General features: G+C 57.6%; 7 protein-coding genes across 7 annotated transcripts; 2 read left to right on the top strand and 5 right to left on the bottom strand.

Moving 5' to 3' along the window:
- Positions 1-921: 921 nt before the first annotated feature.
- Positions 922-2,640, top strand: EX895_001140 (uncharacterized protein; the record flags this gene model as incomplete). Its single annotated transcript, XM_029881740.1, has 1 exon — positions 922-2,640. One exon carries the CDS (start codon positions 922-924, stop codon positions 2,638-2,640), a length of 1,719 nt encoding a protein of 572 aa, XP_029741828.1.
- A 545-nt stretch (positions 2,641-3,185) lies between these two features.
- On the bottom strand, positions 3,186-4,316 carry EX895_001139 (uncharacterized protein; the record flags this gene model as incomplete). The annotated part of the gene is made up of 1 exon (XM_029881739.1): positions 3,186-4,316. One exon carries the CDS (start codon positions 4,314-4,316, stop codon positions 3,186-3,188), a length of 1,131 nt encoding a protein of 376 aa, XP_029741827.1.
- Positions 4,317-5,051: 735 nt separating this feature from the next.
- Positions 5,052-6,770, top strand: EX895_001138 (uncharacterized protein; the record flags this gene model as incomplete). Its single annotated transcript, XM_029881738.1, has 1 exon — positions 5,052-6,770. The coding sequence occupies one exon, from the start codon at positions 5,052-5,054 to the stop codon at positions 6,768-6,770; it is 1,719 nt and encodes a 572-aa protein (XP_029741826.1).
- Positions 6,771-7,528: 758 nt separating this feature from the next.
- Positions 7,529-9,523, bottom strand: EX895_001137 (uncharacterized protein; the record flags this gene model as incomplete). The annotated part of the gene is made up of 1 exon (XM_029881737.1): positions 7,529-9,523. One exon carries the CDS (start codon positions 9,521-9,523, stop codon positions 7,529-7,531), a length of 1,995 nt encoding a protein of 664 aa, XP_029741825.1.
- Positions 9,524-10,829: 1,306 nt separating this feature from the next.
- On the bottom strand, positions 10,830-13,341 carry EX895_001136 (uncharacterized protein; the record flags this gene model as incomplete). The annotated part of the gene is made up of 3 exons (XM_029881736.1): positions 10,830-12,778; positions 12,875-12,933; positions 13,046-13,341. The coding sequence occupies 3 exons, from the start codon at positions 13,339-13,341 to the stop codon at positions 10,830-10,832; spliced, it is 2,304 nt and encodes a 767-aa protein (XP_029741824.1).
- A 648-nt stretch (positions 13,342-13,989) lies between these two features.
- EX895_001135 (uncharacterized protein) lies at positions 13,990-15,996 on the bottom strand (the record flags this gene model as incomplete). The annotated part of the gene is made up of 1 exon (XM_029881735.1): positions 13,990-15,996. The coding sequence occupies one exon, from the start codon at positions 15,994-15,996 to the stop codon at positions 13,990-13,992; it is 2,007 nt and encodes a 668-aa protein (XP_029741823.1).
- Positions 15,997-16,322: 326 nt separating this feature from the next.
- Positions 16,323-17,594, bottom strand: EX895_001134 (uncharacterized protein; the record flags this gene model as incomplete). The annotated part of the gene is made up of 1 exon (XM_029881734.1): positions 16,323-17,594. One exon carries the CDS (start codon positions 17,592-17,594, stop codon positions 16,323-16,325), a length of 1,272 nt encoding a protein of 423 aa, XP_029741822.1.
- Positions 17,595-19,282: the final 1,688 nt, after the last annotated feature.

Here is a 19,282-nt window from a genome sequence, read left to right as displayed (position 1 = left end):
TTCGATTTGTCTTGGCATTCTCTACAGTATCAGAAGAGAGAGAGACTCGGAAAGTGGCTAAAGTGAAGAACGCGGAGGGAGAAAAGCGGCGCTTTTGGCGGAATCTGCGAATTTTTTTCTGAATGCGCATTGCCATGTGATGTTCAATTACTTTTTCGCCACTGCCAAGGCCCAGCTCGGCACTGGACGAGTGTTGGTCTAATTTAGTTGGACCTAGATGCGTCCGTCGTCAATGGCTCTCGAGCTCGAGAGACGGTCAGAGAGGGAGAGCCTCTAGCTCGATTCTTACTCAGTGAGTTCGTTCTTGTTTCCTTATCTTGAACAAATCTGCAATGTGTGCATTGGCTGCTTGCTGCCCACTCACAGAGTGCGCATTTCCGTCGCAGCAAGATCGAAATGGTGGCGAACATGGCATGGTTGGTGAGAGGATAGAGCCTCGTGGCTCTCATTTTCTTATCAGCCCCTCTCGCTTCCTCTTTCTCTTTCTGTCTGTTGGCTGCCATTGAGTCGGCCCGGTCAATCTAGCAATAGCCTTGGAGAGGTGGCTGAGCAACAGCTGCGTCTTAGCTGAAGCAAAGGCAAAGATTGGACAGCTTTTTTGTCGTTCCTCTTCTACTGTACCTCGTGTCCAATTTCGCACGCAATTTTTGTGCCTCTCGCTTAGGGCACGCGACGTGGGCAGCTTTTCTTTCTATTGACAAACTGAGGCCTCTCCTCGCCCAATCCGACCATTCTGCTCGACCCACTTAAAAAACCGCCCTCTTCTTCCTAGGTTACTTCGTCCCCACCTTGTCTTCGTCCTCCTCTTCGACCACATCCTCCAACGAAGCGAACGCGCCAACTCTCCCACCGTCAATACAGGATACCATAGACCCATATCCCGTCTCTCGAGCTCGGCCTTCCTCTTCCTCCACGGCAAAAATGGCGACCGCCGCCGACCAGATCCACTCCGGATCGCCCTATAACCAAGAGAAAATCAGCGACTCGGACAGCGAGGTCAAAGGGTACGGCCATGATGGCGTCATCAACACCACATCGCTCGACCAGCAAAAGCCCCAGGAGCGCCAGCTTCACCGTGCGCTCAAGGGCCGTCAGATCTCGATGATTGCCATTGGCGGTGCTCTGGGTACAGGTCTCATCATCGGTACCGGTTCCGGTTTGTTCAACGGTGGTCCCGCGTCGATCCTCATCTCTTACACTGTCATGGGTTTCTGCTGTGCCGCGGTCATGTCTGCGCTCGGTGAGATGTCGACCTACATGCCCCATCCTCGCGGCTTTGCTGGTCACGCCACCCGCTTTGTCAGCGACGAATTCGGTGTGGCTACCGGATACAACTACCTTTTCAAGTACCTCGTCGTCACCGCCAACAACGTCAATGCCGCCGCCCTCGTCATCCGTTACTGGAACGCCGACCTCTCCGGAGGCATCTGGATCGCAATCGTCACCGTCCTCATCATCGCGCTCAACTTCGGAGGCCCCAAGTGGTTCGGCGAAGTCGAGTTCTGGCTTTCGTTGGTCAAAATCGTCACCATGACGGGTCTTATCCTGCTGTTGCTCATCATTGACCTCGGTGGATCGCCTACGAAGGACCGCATTGGTTTCCGCAACTTTCAGGATGATCTGGCTTTCAGGCCTTACCCCAAAACGAGCGGAGCTGAGGGCAGGTTTTTGGGTTTCTGGTCGACCATGGTTACGGCGCTGTTTGCCTACACCGGAACGGAGCTTGTTGGTGTTACCGTTGGCGAGGCGGCCAACCCGCGCAAATCGGTGCCCAGCGCCATCAAGAAGACGTTCTTCCGTATCGCATTCTTCTACATCCTCGGCTCTCTGCTTGTTGGTATGGTGGTGCCTAGCAACGCTCCCGAACTGAAGGCGGCTAACGCCCAAAAGGGTATTTCCGCTGCAGCCTCGCCCTTCGTCGTCGCGATCGTGCGTGCCAAGATTCGCGTTCTTCCCGATATCATCAACGCCGCCATTCTGATCTTCTGTATCTCGGCAGCCAACTCGGACCAGTACATTGCCGCGCGTACGCTCTACGGCCTCGCGATCGACGGTAAGGCACCCAAGATCTTCCGCCGCGTCGACAAGCGCGGTGTCCCCTACGTCGCGCTGTCTGTCACCGCTTTGTTCTGCGCGCTTGCGTTTATCAACTTGTCTTCGGGTGGTGCGCAAACGTTCTCGTACCTCGTGGCGTCCGTGACCATGTTCGGCGGTCTGACGTGGATCTGCATCCTGGTGTCGCACATCCACTTTATGAAGGCGATGAAGGCGCAGGGGATGGCGCGCTCCGAGCTGCCATGGCAGGCGCCGCTGCAGCCGTACGCATCCTACATCGCCGTGGTCTTCACCAGCGTTGTCGTCTTCTTCAAGGGCTGGACCGCCTTCCTGCACACGTTCAACTGGAGGACCTTTATCACCAACTACATCGGCCTCCCTATCTTCTTCCTGATTCTCATCGGCTGGAAGCTCTGGCACAGGACCAAGTTCCTCAAGCCCACCGAGGTCGATCTGGTCACCGACGTGCGCGAGTTCGACGAACAGGACGAGCTCGTCTGGAAGCAGGACGAAGAACGTGCCAAGCAGGAGGTCGCCAACGCACCGGCGTACAAGAAGGTCTGGGTGTATGCCAAGAACTGGTAGAGTGCCTGGGTTTTTGGGTTGTCGGGTTTCCACATGGTGTGGAACAGTGTCCCCGCAGATGGATTATGCTGCTTGCAATGCATTGCTTTGTTTGTAAACACCTGGGTTTGGCGTGTGATGACATGTGAGCGATCAAATGAAACTGCGGGATGATGTCGCGCCCACATGTCGAGGGGCCATTTGAGAAGAGATGCCGAGTCGAATGCACAGCGGTCTCAAACGCGGCCACACGTGCTGCTGAGCTGAGGTCGCACTGTAGATTGTTTCGCGTGGCGACAGCAGGAGGCTTGCCCGATGGAGGCACGGCAATTGCTATCAAGGTCTCGATTCTTTTCCCTTAACTTAGCGACTCTTGAAAAGAGAACAAAGCTGACCGCAGCAAGGGAGAGAAGTGTCGCTCGGCGTCGCTCTCGACCGCCGTGCTCTCGCATGTACGCACTCATGTCCTGTGATCAAAGTCTCGCACTCCCCGGCACAATCCCAACCGGACAACATGCACAACGCCCTGGACATTGTAGTTAGCACAGAATGAGACTTTTTTTTGCTTAGATCCTGGAAGTGCTGGGTGTCGACTTGGAAATCCACTGTTCGTGACGTCTACACAACTCCCTGATGATATCCTCCTCCAACTCCTTCTCGCCCCCCTTGCCGCCTCCCTCCGAACTGGTCTCTGAACCAGCCGATGGAGAGTCGGCCAGCCGCATCCACGTCGCCGAAAACTCCTCGCCATCCTTCTGCAGTACATCCACGGGGCGCGACGTCGACGTGTTGCCCGTCTTGCGCTCGACAAACACCACCTCGAATTTGCGCCTGTTCAAGTCATTCCCAATAACCAGCTGGTGTCCGTACCTCTGCAGCGCCCCCACCGCTTTGGGGATCAACAGCTGCGGATCGGTCTCCAGCTTGAAGCTGACCAAATACCCCTCGGGCACCCACTGCTCCACCATCGGCTTCAGCACTTTCGGCACCTGATCCATCTCGATCACCAACGAGCCCTTGCCGCTCTGGATCTTGTGTTCGGGAACGCTGGTGGACGGAATGAAAAAGTCGCTCACCGCGGCCGCGAGGTAGTACATGCCATTCCTGCCCAACGGCTGCATGACACGAGACATCTCGCGCAGCAGCCAGAGATAGTCGTTGACCGTGACAAAGGGCACCGTGTGCAGCAAGCCGGAGGTGCGCGCGTGGTGGTATGCGGACAAGATGGGGCGAAGGTGGGCGACGTGCTGTTTGAGCACCGTGATGTTGTCATCCCCCGAGCTGGAGGCGGATGTGGATGATGCGTCAGTGTGTACGTGCGTCGCGGGGTCGGCGAGCAGGTCGAGGAACGGGTTGGTCGTATGACTGTAGTGTCGTGTGTACGGAGCAAGCGAGTGCTGCCGACTCATGAAGATGACCGCATACCCTGCCGAGAGGAAGTATTCTGCCGAGGTGGCTCCTCGAGTGCCCGCGGAGAAGTTGTCCAAGAATCGAACCACGTTTTTCTCCAGGGGCACCGTGGTTCCTCCGGATGTGACCAGCACCACACGTCGACCTTCGCGAATGTGACGCTGCACGAACTCGGACGCTGCCGAGGACGCTTCCGTAAGGTTGGCAGGGGCAGTCTGTGTTTGGAAGAATCGATCACTCGACCACTTGGGTGATGTTGACGACGATGAAGCGGATGGATCCGACATTGTGTGTCGCTTCTTTCTCAGGAGCTGCAGCACTGTGCCTATGGTTTGCTGCAGAAGCTTTCGAATAGGAGCCGGTGACTCGACCGCCAACAATGAGGTCGCCTTGCGTAGCGTCCCAGACAAGGGGCTCGGAAGCGCCGATAAAGGGAAGAGTAAGGTTGTTCCGAACGAAGGGAGATCAATGGCAAATGAAGGTAAGAAAGGAAGGATGACCAAGCCCAAGCCGGCTCGTGCGCTGTGTGTCGGTGATTCTCTGTATGCGGAGAGGCGCTGCTGAGTGGCTTTCTCTCGAGTCAAAATTGGATATTTCTAATTGCGGAAGAGCACCGAGTCGCGCAGCATTTCTTCTCGTTGCAGTCGAAAATATTCTCGGATCTCGAATGTTGAATCGGATTCTGGTATGCGCCTTCATCTCTCTCTTTCCAACGCGCGTGCAGCTTTTGCGGATGCGAAGGCAAACAAGTTGAGATTGCCTGGGCTCACTGACAGACCAGGAGAATTCACTCGTCACCGCTGCCCTGCATCTTGTTCCGGGATCACTTCCGACCACGACCAACGCGCAACCAATTCGAGCGGCCGATTCGTTCGCGCTCTCGACCAGGCATTCACGAGACCACATTGTGACTGTCGTTGGGGAACAACGGAGACCGCATACAGCAGCACCAAGGATTTACACCTCAAGGCCACGTTCAACTCGACGAGCTCCTCTTCCTCTCGCCGCGGCGCAGTACAATCATGCCTCGCAGAAAAATCGTCGACCACAACGGTGCGGGTGCCCCGAGCACATCGTCAGCGACGGGCACACCATCACGCCGCCTGGCGTCCTCCTCAGCTGCTGCTGTACTATCAGAACGCTCGCCATCCCCCGCCTCGTCCCTGGGAGGCAGCAGAATCTCGAACCCTCCCTCGTCTCCGCAAAAACCACCGCCAGGAAGCAACCGCTCCAAACAGATCCATCCTTCTATCCAACCCTCCAGTATCGTGCCTGCCCGCGCGCCCTCCCCATCGCTGTCCGACATCTCCACATCCGGCTCGGAAGGCGGCGACGACGGCGCACAAACAACACGAGACCAACGCCTGCGCTCCGCTTCACCCGAAGGAGACGAGCTGGCCGACGAATCGGTGGCGCGCGAACCAGCCTCGACAGCCAACAACGATGCCGAAGTCACCTGTCAGTGGAACGACTGCGGTGAGACGTTCAACAGCTTACAGCCTTTTATCGATCACTTGCACCACGAGCACATTGGCATCCACAAGAGCAAGTACATGTGCGAATGGACAGGCTGCATCCGCAAGGGTAAACCCCAGACATCGCGGTTCGCGCTCCTCAGCCACTTAAGGAGTCATACAGGAGAAAAACCGTTTACGTGTCCCCGCCCGGAGTGCGATAAGAGCTTCACGCGGTCCGATGCGCTAAGCAAGCATATGCGCGTGCAGCACAACATCATCACTGCCGGGTCCAGGAGGGCGGCTGCTTCTTCTATGGCTGCGCAGGACGATGGCGCCGAGGACACGTCCGTTCTCGGTGAGGCCGGCGATTCTGCGACGCCGGCTAAAGGAGGAGGTGGGGCCACGGGGGATTCCTTGGGGGACGAGCTGCTCGAGCTCGCCGGTGGCGAAGGATCCGAGTTCGGTCTGACAAAGGGTGTCGGGGGCGAGTCCAACCTGTACACCATGACAGCGGAAGAACTCGGCATCAAGGACAGGCTGGAGGAAAGCGATGCGGACGAAACCAAACGCAGCGAAGCCATCTTGGGAAGAGCACTGCGCACCTGGGCAAAGGACATGCGCGAACGCGAACGCAGCCGCAAGCTCCGCGATCCCCCGATCCGGCCCCATCCACCGCGCAACGGCGGCGGCGGTGGTGGTGGAGGAGGAGAGGCAGACGAAGCGGTCAATGGTTCCTTTGCCGGTGTGAAGCGCGCTCGGGCGAATGATTACGACAGCGACTCGGGTGACTCGCTGCCCGATGTATCGGAGCTACGTCGATCGCGGCGCAGCACGCGGTCTGCCTCGGCTGCCAATGGATCCCGCCGCCGCTCCTCGCGCTTCGACCCCGCCGACGACCCGGAGTCCTCGCCCGCAGCAGCAGGGGGTAACTCGATGGAGGCCGCGCAGCTCGCGATCCGCACCGCGCGCGCCCGGTACCTCGTCGAAAAGGCCAAACTGCGCTACGCGCGCGCAGAGAACGCACGCCTCTGGTCGCACCTGCAAGAGTTGCAGGCCGAGCAGCGCATCGTGTCGCGAGACTGCACGAGGGCGTTGGAGCAGGCATTGGTGTTTGAGCTCGGCCAGGACGTGGATGCGATCTTCACGCCGCCCGCTTCGCCCAAGGTTGCGCCGGCGGCGGCGGCGGTGGTGCAGGAGGAGGAGGAGGGGCAGGGGCAGGGGTATGCGGGCGGCGGTGGCGGTGGCGGGTTGGATCAGCAGCACGTGGGGGTTGTCGCAGGTTGATAGGCAAGACGCAGTAAGCTGGACGAGGTAATGAAATGACCCGTGCAACCCTGTGTCGTTTGCGTGTTGTCTCACATGTGTGTGCATGGTGGGGTGTGTGTGTGTTTGTTTGTGTGTTTGGGCCTGTGGTGCTGGCACCACATCTTGCAACGGTAGTCAAGAGGGCCCGACCGCATCTCAGTCAGAACGCACGATCACCAAGACCGGCTTGTGAGATCGCACTCCCTTTCTCACTCTCTCGTTCTCTCTCGTTGCGCAGCTCAGCTCTGCACTGTTCGTGCTGCTCAGTACGACGGAAGAGCAAGCGCGCGCTGACGGTTCAACCCGCAGGCTGCTTGCCCGTACAAACACACACAGACACTGGCTTGCTGCTGCGAGGCACAGTGCACGCGGTGCGCTTCTCGGCGCTCTTCAGGTGTCAGCGCGCGCTGTTTGTTCGCTCGACGCGGACGGGATGGAACAGGCGCAATCTTGAGGTCTCCGCATCTCGAGCACTCGCACACACAGCAGAACGGCCACCGGAACCCGACCTGAAACTGCCCAGCATACACAGCAGAGTTATAGCGTACTGTATGGTATAAGATATTGCAGCCAGCGCGTCTGACCGCGGGTGCTCGAAAGAAGAGAAGAAACACGTCTCCAGGCATAGGAATACAAAAGATACATAAGCGCGTAGATATACAGTCAGAAGAAGCAGCAGCCCATGACAGCTCGGAAAGCAGTAACACGCCATTCAACACCCCCTGAAAAGTCGCCCTCTACATCGGCCTAGGATCGAATCTGAACCGGTTCGTCCGAGTCGGCGTCTTACTATTCGCGGCGGCATAGTGACCCAACAGCCCGGCTCCACCTGCCCCCGCAAACCGCCCCGTCGACGGCGGCTGCGGCGACGGCGACACATTGACAAAGTCAGCATAGCTAAACGTCGTATCGCCCCCGGGGGCCCCGGGAGCGTTTGGCGGCGTCGTAACACCGTAGCCCTCGAAGGAACGCTCCGCGTCCTCCCTCGCGCGCTGCCCGAAGAGCGGCGTGGCGCAGGAGGGCGGAGGCGTGCGCGGGGGGGACCCGGATCGCAGCGACGCAGTGGACGCCCGACGGCGCATGTACTCTTGTGCGTTTGCCGCGGGCTGGTGCACCGAAGACTGCGGTGAAGACGTGGCGGAGGACAGCGTGTGCGCGTCGAAGCCGAGCCCGACCATCGCTTCTTCCTGCCCTCCTCCTCCGCTTTTTTCGGCCGTGGGGTTGGTGGAAGAAGTATCTTTGACGGGCTTGCGTGCTGAGGGAGGCGGTGTGAGTGGCGTCGCTCCCGTCGACGAGGACAGATTCGTGTGTCGCGGCCAGCCAAGACCGCTTTGCATTCGACTTCGACGGAAGCCGCCGCTGCTGCTGCCGTTGCTACTGACGGTATGATGGTGGAACGGATCCCAAAGCGAGGTCTGTGCGGGCGTTGAGAGGATCCCATTCGTGCCCACCGCGTCTGTATCTCCACTGAACCGCTTGATCGACGTCGACGGCGAGGGCGAAGAGGCCAAGAATAAGAGGTAGTCTGCTGCCGCTCGGTCCTCCCCCGCATCTTCTGCTCGTTGCACCTCTTCGTCTTTGCTCACCTCCTCCTCTTCCTCCGCCTGCACGTCATGAGTGGATACAGTCGAAGGCACGAGGTTCCACGAGACATTGCGCTTATGCCTCTTGACACTGTGACCGGGTGGGTGAGCGAACGCCGTGCTGTTGCTTCGGATCGAGGGACTGGAGAAGCCATGCGCCAACCCTGCTGCTGACTGCGAGGACGTCGGCGGCGGTGGGGTATGTGGGCGATCGCTGCTCGAACTCGAATCCGACCCACTGCTTGCATTCCTCGCCTCAGCCAACGCAGCCAGCGTGCTTGCGACCCGGTCGCGTTCCGCCTGATCCTGCTGATCCGCACCAAATGTCTGAGGCTGGAGCGCAAAGACGTGTCGCCCCGAGGTGTGGCGTGAGCGAGGCGTGCGTGGGGCTGTCAACCCCAGATCCTGGGCGAGCGACGACGCTGGGTGACCGTTGGGAAGGAACCCGCCGCTCTGCATCCTTGACCTGCGAGGGGTATTGAGAAGAGGGTTGTGTGCGCCGGAAGCAGCATTCTGACTCGCCTCTCTGCGTCGCTTGGACGGCGAGCCGGTCGGGAGAGCGAAGTCTTCTTGAGCAGCGAGCTTGTTTTCGTGTGCGACCATAGCAGGGGTAGGGTTGTTGTGCCAGTCGAAGCGGCCATTCTTTCTCTCCGGTGAGCCGAGCTGAGGTGACGAGGCAGCCTTGTCGAGCAGTGACCTAGTGGACGTGGATGAGTTGGTGGCAGGACGCTTAGATGGGGTCGATGTGGAAGCAAACGACGTTGCTCGAGACAAGCTCGTTGAGGACGAAGGAGTGCTGGTGGCGGAAGAGCTTGGGCGAAAGTCAGATCCAAAAATGTCAAGGTAGATGGAGCGAGTGGAGCGCGTTGAAGACTGAGAGGAACTCAGCAGCGACTCTCCCTGCGACAGAGCGGGTGTGGTAGCCAGCGAGTTATCCGCAGGCTGGTTGTTAGAGGCGAAACTGGGGGTGAGCGGCTGAATTGTGGTTGTCGGTGTCAATGTGAGGTCCGAGAGCGATGTCTTGCCAACCCCGTTCAACGCCTTGAACGAGGCAAACTGCAGACGAGTGCGAAGCGCATGTGCGTAGATCTCGACCTCGTGCCGCCTCGACCTGGGACTAGCAGCGGTGCTAGTCGAGGTTGTCGCCATGTTGATGGTGGTGGTGGTGGTGGCGACTGAAGGACAAGCTTAAGCCTCGATGGGGTCTTACCAGATGATATGGTGTGTGCAGCGAGATGATGTCGACCCTTCTGCTCCTGATGGTCGTGGTCGTGGTAGTGAATAAATAAAGTGGATCCGCGGATGGGGCGTGCGCTTTCTGCAGGGTCTTGTGTGACCTTAAAAGGAGGGACGTGGGATGATGACGAAGGGTGATGATGGTGGTGGAGGTGATGATATGGAGGGAGTATTTTGCGCGGAACGCGGACTGCTTTGTGCTTTGGTGCAATCGGTTTGTGATTCGGGATCTGTTCATTGGACAGGAGAGAGGGAGAGGGAGAGGAAGAGAGCACAACTGTGCACCATGCGGCAGAAGCAGCTGTGCAGTGCTGCGCCTCTATGCAGCTTTCCCTTCCTCTAACCGCTCGTTCGCTGCCTTCCCGACGACGAGCAATGAAAAAAAGTGATTTTCAAGCAAGCGAGCCAAAGAGGAGTATGAAAAAAGCTCGAGAGAAAAAAAACTGCCGAATGCAAAAAGAAAAACGGAGTTGTCTGTCTGTGTCACGGCGCACAAGAGCCGACGACGCGTCTCCTCACCTCGTGTAAATTGCACTTGACACCTCCGCCTGTCGCCTAGTGCTTCCCCTGAAAGCAAACAAACGCGTTCGGCAAGTCGTGCACTTAACGCGTCGCGCGTTACGATTTGGCAAATCTCGCGCAAATCGAATGGGATTTGGGCGGCGCGTAAAGAGGCCCCAAACAATCGACGATCTCGGCGGTCCAGGCCGGGCGTTCCCTCCCTCTCTTTTGTGTCACCAACCAGTCCAGCACCACCGCTCTCCCTGGTGGCAGCAGCCTAGAAGCTTGCGGAGTTCTTTTGAGCCCCGCTTGCCGGTCAAAGTTGACATGACACCCGCGCGAGCGCACGTATGCGCATTCTTGCTCCTGTTTCACCCTCTCCCTTCCCTTCTATTCCCTTGTAACACTGAGACACCCAATCATCAGCTCGACTCTGCTGAGGCTGCACATTCAGAGACCTGCGTGTGAGGAGGATGACAAAAAAGTATACGAGTAAAAGTACAGAGAGACATGCTTTGCTATGCGATGATTGTTATCGACACTTCGATGTGCCGATAGTGGTTGGTATGCTGCATATTGGGATGGCGTGTGCGACGCATGGCGTATTGCCTCGGCAAACAAGGTTCGATAGTTGCTGACGCTGCCTCGAATATCGAAGAACATTGTAGAAGCGCTTCTTTCACCCGACCGGCCAACTGCTGTAGACGCTCCGATCGGCTTATGGCCACCATTCGTCCTCGTTCAGGTAGTGGTCTTGATCGCTGGCGTTGGTATTGTCCATCCACGAATCGTCCCCTTCGTCGTCCTCGCCCGCGCCCCGCCCCGCTGCTATATCACGATACGTGCCTCTCGCCGTGGAGCTCGCTGCTGCTACTCCTCCGCCTCCTACTTCGCTACCACTTGCTGCTCCTGCATAACCGCTTCCGTTGCCCCTGCTGCCATTCGCGCCAACAACGTCTAGATACGATGCTGGCAACGCCGTCCTGCTTGCCTCCTCGCCTCCACTCGATCCAGGTCGTCGGACATTGACAAGACGAGGGTCGCTCGGCGTTGGGATGCCTTCGGTGCGTGGTCTTTTCCCAGGACGTCGAATCTGCTCGTCTTCCGGGGTCGCATCTACGCGCGACATGGCTGCAGCAAAAGGCCCATTGCGATGGGGCGTCGCCGAGGCAGGGGAGGAATAGTTTATGAATGCACCGCCTCTGCCGGCTAGGTTGGTGGTGGTGCTGCTGCTGCTACTGACATGATTCGGGATGGCATGACTGTGATGGCCGCTGGCTATGCTCTTGGAGGGCGCATGAAGGTGGGCACCATTGCTCGGTGCAGCACGCGTCGGCACCGACGGCTCGCTATCATCGTCGCTGTCCAGCGTCAAATCGATCACATCACCCGCACCACCTCCAGTCGCAGGAGAGTTGCGCGCACTCGTCGACGCGCTGCTAGCGTTAAGCAAGTCGATACGCTCGTGTCGCGGTACAGCGTCTGCTGGCCGTGCTATGGCGTGTGAGGCTACTGCGGGGGCCATGCCGTTGCTGGCAGGTGGTACGGCGCTCGATTCTCTGAGTGCTGATGTCGGTGCTGCCGCTGTCGTTGGCGGAGGAGACGGACTGTCCAGCAAAACGATCTCGTCGGGCGAGGCTCTCTTAGCACCGTTGGGCTTCGCAGCAAGAGCGCTGAGGCCAGGCTTCACATCCTCCGAGTCGCGAGAAGCTAATCGATCCTCTACCGGCGTTCCCGCGGAAACCGACACGGGCCGCGCTGTCCCGCTCGAGGTGATCTTGCCATCCGCAGTGTGCCACTGACCATCCGGCTCGATGATCACCGATTCCTCATCCTGCGGAACCTTCTTGAGGATATCGTCGACGTAACCGTCCATCAGTAGATCCTCTGGCTTGATAGTCTTGTGGCAGGTAGGACACGCCCACGAAGGAGTCTGTTCGTTAATCGAGAAGAAGCTGTATGCATCAAAGCACTGCACATGCGAGCAATAGATGGACCGGCACGGAGTGGTGATACGCATGTAGCTGAAGGGGCACTTCAAGCTCATTGTGGCCGCGCCAGCTTCGATATCGTCGTCTTCGGCCTCCTTGCGCATGCGCATAAGCACCTCTTCCTTGCTTCGCAGCTGCTTGGATCGGAGACGCTCGACGAGGGTTTCCACGGTAGTGATCTCGCAGATGGCAGCGACGAGGACGTGGCGTTTGGGGGCGTTGGTGTAGGTCAGCTCGATGCGGTTGGGTCGCCCGTCGCCTCTTAATACGAGCATGTTGTCCTTGTTGAGATTGGGAGGTGGCACTCGACCCGCATTCTTCTTGCTCCCACGAAGGTTGATGGAGAGGGTATGGTTGTTGACGCGCGCCTCGCAGGTAAGCGGGAACTCGACCATGGCAGGGTTCCGCCCCGAGAGCGAGGCAGCGTGTGCCTCGACGGTGGTGCAGAACAGTCGAAGCTGGTACTTGGGCGTCTTGAGTTGTTCGCACTGCTCCGGGGTGAGGTTGACGAAGAGCACGGCATTCTTGCGGTCGGCCTGCGTGGGTGCCTCCTGGCACTGAACGATGGAAGAGGCAAACTGCTTGATCTCGTAGAATGGCGAAGGGCGGAAGTTGATGCGGGTCGCGCCTGCGGAACCGATGGGCCGGGCGGGGAGTGAAGAGGAGGACGCTGCTGCTGTTGGGACCAGAGGAGAAAGAGAAGAGGAGGCAATGCTTGAAGCTTTGTTGGTTGGGATGCCACCGAGACGTTGCGGATGTGCTGCGTACGCACCAGCGGCGCCGAGGCCACCATACGTGCCTGCACTTGTGGTAGCAGTGGGGGTGGTGACGCTGTCGACGAGCAGGACAAAAGAGAAAGAGCGGGAAAAAGTCAGTCGGTCTGCCTGCAGGATGCGGAATGCGGGAAGGCGTGCGGAATGAGGATCAAGAGATGGATACGTACCCATTTCTGCCATAGTAAGGGTTCGCTATAGGGGGCCCCTTGTACCTGAGGATGAGGGTGCGGAACTTTTGATAGCCCCGGATATCGCCCTGGTTCTTGCGTTCTGTGAGCGAGGTGGTGATGCGGTTGATGATCTCAGGCTTGTTACCAGAGAGGGCGAGATGACCGCATGCAATGTCAGGTTCGTTGTTGAGGTCCTTGATGAGCGCCTTTGCCTGCGCAACGGTCAATGCTCGTATCGCCTCGACGAGCAGGGCGTGATCGGCAAAGCCGCTCACAGCAGCGTCGGAGGCCATGACTCGTTGTTGCGAAGCATCAATGCTGGAGGAACAAGAGATCGGACCGTTTGTGCGAACGAGAGAATGCTGCTGAATGCGTCAAGGTGGAGGTGGAGAAGATAGCCACGTCGAGGATGCGGATGAGCCGGTATATCGACAATCCTCTTCAGAGGTATACGTTGCGCTTCAGGAGTGAGCTTGCGGGCATGGATCGTGGAAAGAGGCCAAGTGGCGTTGGTGGTGAGAGTAAGAGAGAAGAGGCAAGGTGGCGGAAGCGAAACGGAAGTCCAGGTGACAACTACGAGACCAGGTGAAAGTGGAAGAGCCGTTCGGGGAACACCCGATTCAGCACATGAGAATCAGATTTCAACTTGAACAACTTTGAAAAAAACGAAACCAGCCAGCAGCTCAGCCAACTCAAACCAGTGCGGAAGACGGAAATGCGGCTAAAAATCCATCATCAACTCAACTTCGGTGTCGGTCGCCACTCTCGTCAAAAGATTCCAAATTTCGCCTTGGTTTATCACCCCGATCTCCCACCTTGTGCGGAATCAAATCGGGCGCCGTCCCGCATACTCAAACATCGCAGCCGAACCATTATCACAGACTGAACGCTCAGTGAATGCTTCGCCAACATTCGAACGTGGCTGCTGGTATACATGTGCATCACTTTTGAAAGACGGAACGCGCGCTTTCGGTGGCTAACGAGACACCAAACAGGCTGGAGCGCACAGGAGCTGCTGCCGGCTTGCTTGCAGGAGACTCGACGGCCACACCTGTCGCCCTCTCCGGCTTCGCCTCGCTCTTCTCCTCCACTTTCCTTGCAAAAGGCGAGGTGGGGTCAGTGACCATCTTGAGCCTGACGAGCTCCAACGACATCCTCGCATCCTCCAAAGACGAGTGGCCCAAGCTCGTGCCGTTCTGGATGATCTTGCCCAGGAATCTCGCTGTCAAGTCTCGCAAAGATGTGCGGAAGGGAAACCCGCGGGCATGCGGGTAGAGCATCACCGTATCCACCACCTTGTGGTGCACCAACCGGATCGCTCGTAAATCGTTCTCCAGACCGTGCCCAACCAGGACGGTGTTCTCGCCCACGAATTGCGCCATGGTCTTGCGCACGCCGGGCAGGTCAAACACTGCCTGCTCCTCGTACGCTTCCGCAGTGATGCCCGAGAAGCGCGTGTTGTAGTCGACAATGTCGGTTCGCGTGCGAACAATCTCGTCGAGAATCATATCACCCTGTTCGTCCACCAATGTCAACCGGGTCAAAGTCAATCCAGCCGTAGTGTAGCTCAACTCGCAGTCGAGCGCCACAATCTCGAGCGGTGCCAGTTTGCTCGAGCCTTGCTCTCTCTTGACCGACTCGACGAGCTCTTTGGTGGTGATGAATGCTTCTCGACGATGCAAGTCGAGCCCTGCCGTCTCTTTGAACACGTGCGGGCCGAAGCAGCAACCGTCGTCGCCCAGAGTGCTGCCGCCGACCGCCTTGTCGCAGCACGTCCACTTCTGAGCGCGTCCTCCTCCTCCTCTCCCGCCTTGCTTGTCGTATCGACGCCGACCCCAATGGTAGGTACACTCTTTTTCGCCCTGTGGGATCCTCTCTGTACCGGTTTCGTTCATTTCGCCGCCCACAGTGAACTTCTTTCCGCAGCGCTCGCATTCGTGAACCTCGCCAGTAGCGTCTGGTTTGCTCCCCCCCTCGGCTTGCCATTCCGGTGGGATCACAGCGGTATACTCGTACTTCTCCAGCTGGTCGACGGGACAGATGAAAGCAGCTTTTTCCAGTCGGTCTCGATCCAGCTTGCCCGACCTTCTCTGTTGTACGGCTTTCCTCTTGGCGTCCACCTGCGACACTGTCCCTGTCTCGGTACATTGCTCGACGAGCACCTTCAACACCTTCTCGTGCAAGTCGGGCTGACCTTGATGCGCGCGTGCCTCGTTGGCTGCAGCAGCGGCGGCGGTCTCAAGAGCATGTCTGTCTCGCTTCTTGAGACTGACGAGCAACGTGATGCTACTGTTCTTGTACGAGTTCTTGTCGACTTTGGCAAAATGTTGAGCTTCTTGCTCCAGGGCATGGTCACGGCACAGCTTCTGACCACATCCCGCGACAACTGGGTCTGGGCTTTGCAGGATAGGCTCGTATGCAGAGACGAAGCCGTTGTAGAAAGCTTGGAGACCGTTCTGACGTGCAGAGAGTGGGATCTTGGACGAGGCTGGATGATCCTTGAAACCGATCTTGGGCGGTTGGAGACCGACCAAGGACCAGTCGTTGCTGTTGCTCGTACTCTTTGACGTCGAAGCAGCGTTCGCTGAAGAGGGCATCGAGGCGATTTTGGAGGCGGTGTATGCGTTCTTGGCCTTCTTGAGCGGCGGTGCAGCTGCTGAAGCGCTGGCATCGGTACCCGGTTTCGCCGATACCGTCGGGGCTGATCGCTTCAGACTGTCGGGCACAGGTGAAGTTGCAGTTGCAGAGGTGGAAGCAGCGCGCTGACGATTCGCGCCTTGAAGACCGATTCGACTGGTTGATGCGGTAGGTGTTGCGCTGATCGTTGTCATGAGGACGGGTGGAACGGGTTGGTGCGAAAAGGGGCACAGCGCTCTGTTGGCCTCACATTCGCCCTTGGCATGATCAGGGCATGGCAGCTTGGCCAGCAAGCCTAGTGACTTGAACATGACCAGATCGACGTGTAGCTAAATGTACTGCGAGTCGAACCTGGACGAGTCGATGATGTGGTCGTAGAGGAGAAAGTGACAAAGTGATGATGTCGTCCAGGTGGAGGAGCTGCGCAGTCGAGAAATTCTCACTTTTTTTAGACAGATTTTCAAGCGACAATATTATTTAATATAATAATATCTAGCTTTCTTGTCACTCTGCAAAGTCACAATGCGCCATCAGCAATGCCAAACAAATGCGAGATCTTGCAAGACGACGAAAGAAAACAGTAATTTATCATACAGAATGTAGCGTAGAATGATGGAAGAAGCGCTGAGAGCAGCATTCATGCCCTTGCACGCATCTCGATCTTGAACGTCGTCCAAAGCGCTTGAATGATAGTCATACCGTACCACCACTTGCCTGTTGCTGGCTGCCATTTCTGCTTGTAGCTGGAAGAGGCGACGGGACAGCCCTCGGCACCCTGCTTGCCCTTGATCGTCCTAGCGGGGATCCTTTCGTATCCGTATCTCTTACCCGTCTCGGTAGTCCGGATACCTGGCAAGTCACGATCGACGCTACCTGCCATCTCGCGCAGGTCCAGAACTTTACCGCCAAACACGTTGAGCATCAAACAGCAGCTTCCTGACCCGATGAGACTCTGCACCACATTGGAGCTGTACTGGCGGTTGTGCTTGCGCGACTCGGTGCGGCGGATGCACAACGCCTCAGCAAAGTCGCGGTCGGTCAGGTCGGGATTCACTTTACCGTGCTTGTCGTGAGCAGGGAACCAGCGATCGATCATGTCCTGATGCGGTCGCGACATTGCGGTGGGGTCGCCCTTGCGGTCGGCCAGGTGGTAGTCCGGGCGCAACAGGCTCGCGTCGTGCTCGATGATGTTGGCAATGCCAATATCTTCGAGGTCGAGAATGTGGCCGCGATCGCTGAACACGGGGAAAAGCGGAGAGTAGAGCTGCAACGCCATGGTAGGTGCGATGTTGTATGCTCGCGACAGAGCCACGACCATCTTGGACGCAGCAATCTTGCGACCAGTCTGGTGAACCAGTCCGTGGGTGGCCAGTACATTCAGCCCGGGGCAGGGGCAGCGGCTGTCCCTGTCCGTCGCAGCGTACGGTGCGCCAAATTCGCCCTTGTATCCGATCCCATCCCAGTAAGCCCAGTCTCGAATCCAGTCGTTCCTGGGCTTGCGGCAGTACAGATCGTGATGCAGCCTCACATCTTCGTTGTAGTCGGTCAGCAGGTTATATACGTGGATCAATCGGCAGTAGATGTGTGTCAAGGGCCACTGCGCGAAAGGCGGAGGGCTGGTAGGCGAGAAGGCTGGGGGAACGCAGTTTTCGGGCAAGGGCTTGATGATGCCCAGCTTGATGAGAAGACGATGACAGAGGTTGAAGCTCGTCAAGAAGAAGTCGGCGAGAAAGATGAAGGCGAGCGCGATGTTGACAAACACCTGCGGACGGTTCTGCTGCATGAGCTGCGTGGTTAGGCGAAACATGGACGAGTTTTCCTTGTGCATCGTGTGTGCGGTGTCACGAGGGCCATTGGCCGTGACCTTGGTCTTGGTCTTGGTCTTGAGTTTGGTTTCGGTTGTCGACATCGTGCGGCAGGGAGGAGTCTCGATGGGTAATGGGCACGGGGGACAATGGTCACAAAAGAAGAGGCGGCAGCTACGGGCGTGGATATATACGATCTCTGTGTCCTGGAAATCGGTCTGTCCGTGTGACACCGGGGCAGGAGCAGCAGCAGCAGACACGGCCCGGGGACGACCAGAAAAGCAACACTTGCAACAGCTAGCCAGGTTTTGGCTGCAAGAGAGAAAGCAAGCAAGCAAGCAAGCGACCGGTTGGATTTGAGTTCCGACAACCCTTACTTGCTTGCTTGCGTATTGCTCGTCCCCAGTACTCGGCGCTCGAGATCAAAGCAAGGCGGACCTCGACAGCTGAGAATTGATTGCCTTCTCGATCCGGCCAACCTTAGGGAGAAAAAACATACCCGTAGCACCGAGAGCGGGCAAAAGAGAAGAAAGAAAGAAAAAACAAACGAGCAAACCCTGAGTTGGACCCTGACTTGTTTGGCAATTGACCAGACGGGAGTGTGTTCATAGCCGTCAGAAGCCCTTCCCGCCCCAGGCCATTGGTCATCTCATCGTGTTTGCATGGAGCGATAACGTGCAGCCAGCTGTAGTGAAGCAGTCGTCTAATACATGTAGGCGCTTGGCATAAGTCGACCGCCGAGGTCGCCATACCCCGTCGTTGCTGCCGAAATAGAATGAGGAGAGAGAGAGAGAGGAGAAGACAGCAGTTATGCCGCCCCGCAAACAGAAATGCCGAGAAAAGGGCGGTCCCGTGGTTGTGGGACAGTGTCTGCATCTCTGTCTGTCTCCCTCTCCCTCTGGTCCAATCCAAGATTGCAGATTGGATCTCAGCTGGCACAACGTGTGAACGCTTGCTCTGCAAACCAACCTCACTGCCTCTCCGACGGAGTCTGATAAACTCGCTCACCCATCCGAATGCCGTCGCTTTGCGTGACTCAAAGCCTATTCATAGAGCGTGCCATCCGCGGTTCGCTAGGAGGGTTGGCGCTTCTCGGCGATCGTATGCTAGAAACGAGTTTCGATCGAGTGAGGGTGCTAAGGACGTGGTGTAGCACGAAGTTCCTTGCGAGAGGGACAGGAACACCAGGAACATGAGTTTGTCCGTGGCCTGCAGTTCATATGCAAAGCGGGACGCGAAATCTCATGGCTAGTTTTTCCCATCTCGCAGTTGTTCATGCAGACGCTCTCTCACGCGCACACCCAATAGCGTTCAACAAGACTGCGAACAGACAGAGAGGACTCACAGCCGGATGTCAGCCACGCTCCAGTTGTTGACTTGGAAGAAGTCTTTGCTGGGCCAGCCAACCCGTGGCACATCGATCGCAGGCACAACGTGGGAAAAGCCTTGCTCCCTCGCTCCATCTTTCCCCTCCACCTTGTCCAAATTCGCCTTGGTCGTCTCAGCGTGCAGACAGCGCGGCTAACAAGCCTCTCGGATCCTGCCAGGGTTGCAACGAAGTGGCGTCTTTTGCTGAGGCTGTTTCAATCGAGGAAATCTGCATGGTTGCAGATAGCACCTTGGCACGAAGGTTTAAAGACATGCTTGTGCACGGCTCTCTCCACTTTGGACGAGGCGGCTGTACCAGCGACTTGGTCGAGGCTCCGGTTGGATAGGATCGCGTCCCACTCCGATGCTCTGAGTCCGATCGGGGACGCTCCGCCGTCAATGATGAGGAACGTGAGCGTGATGA

The sequence above is a fragment of the Sporisorium graminicola genome, chromosome SGRAM_10, assembly GCF_005498985.1.
Source record: "Sporisorium graminicola strain CBS 10092 chromosome SGRAM_10, whole genome shotgun sequence".
Classification (NCBI taxonomy): domain Eukaryota; kingdom Fungi; phylum Basidiomycota; class Ustilaginomycetes; order Ustilaginales; family Ustilaginaceae; genus Sporisorium; species Sporisorium graminicola.
The sequence above is the reverse complement of the archived record's forward strand: the minus strand, read 5'-3'. Positions and strand labels throughout refer to the sequence as shown.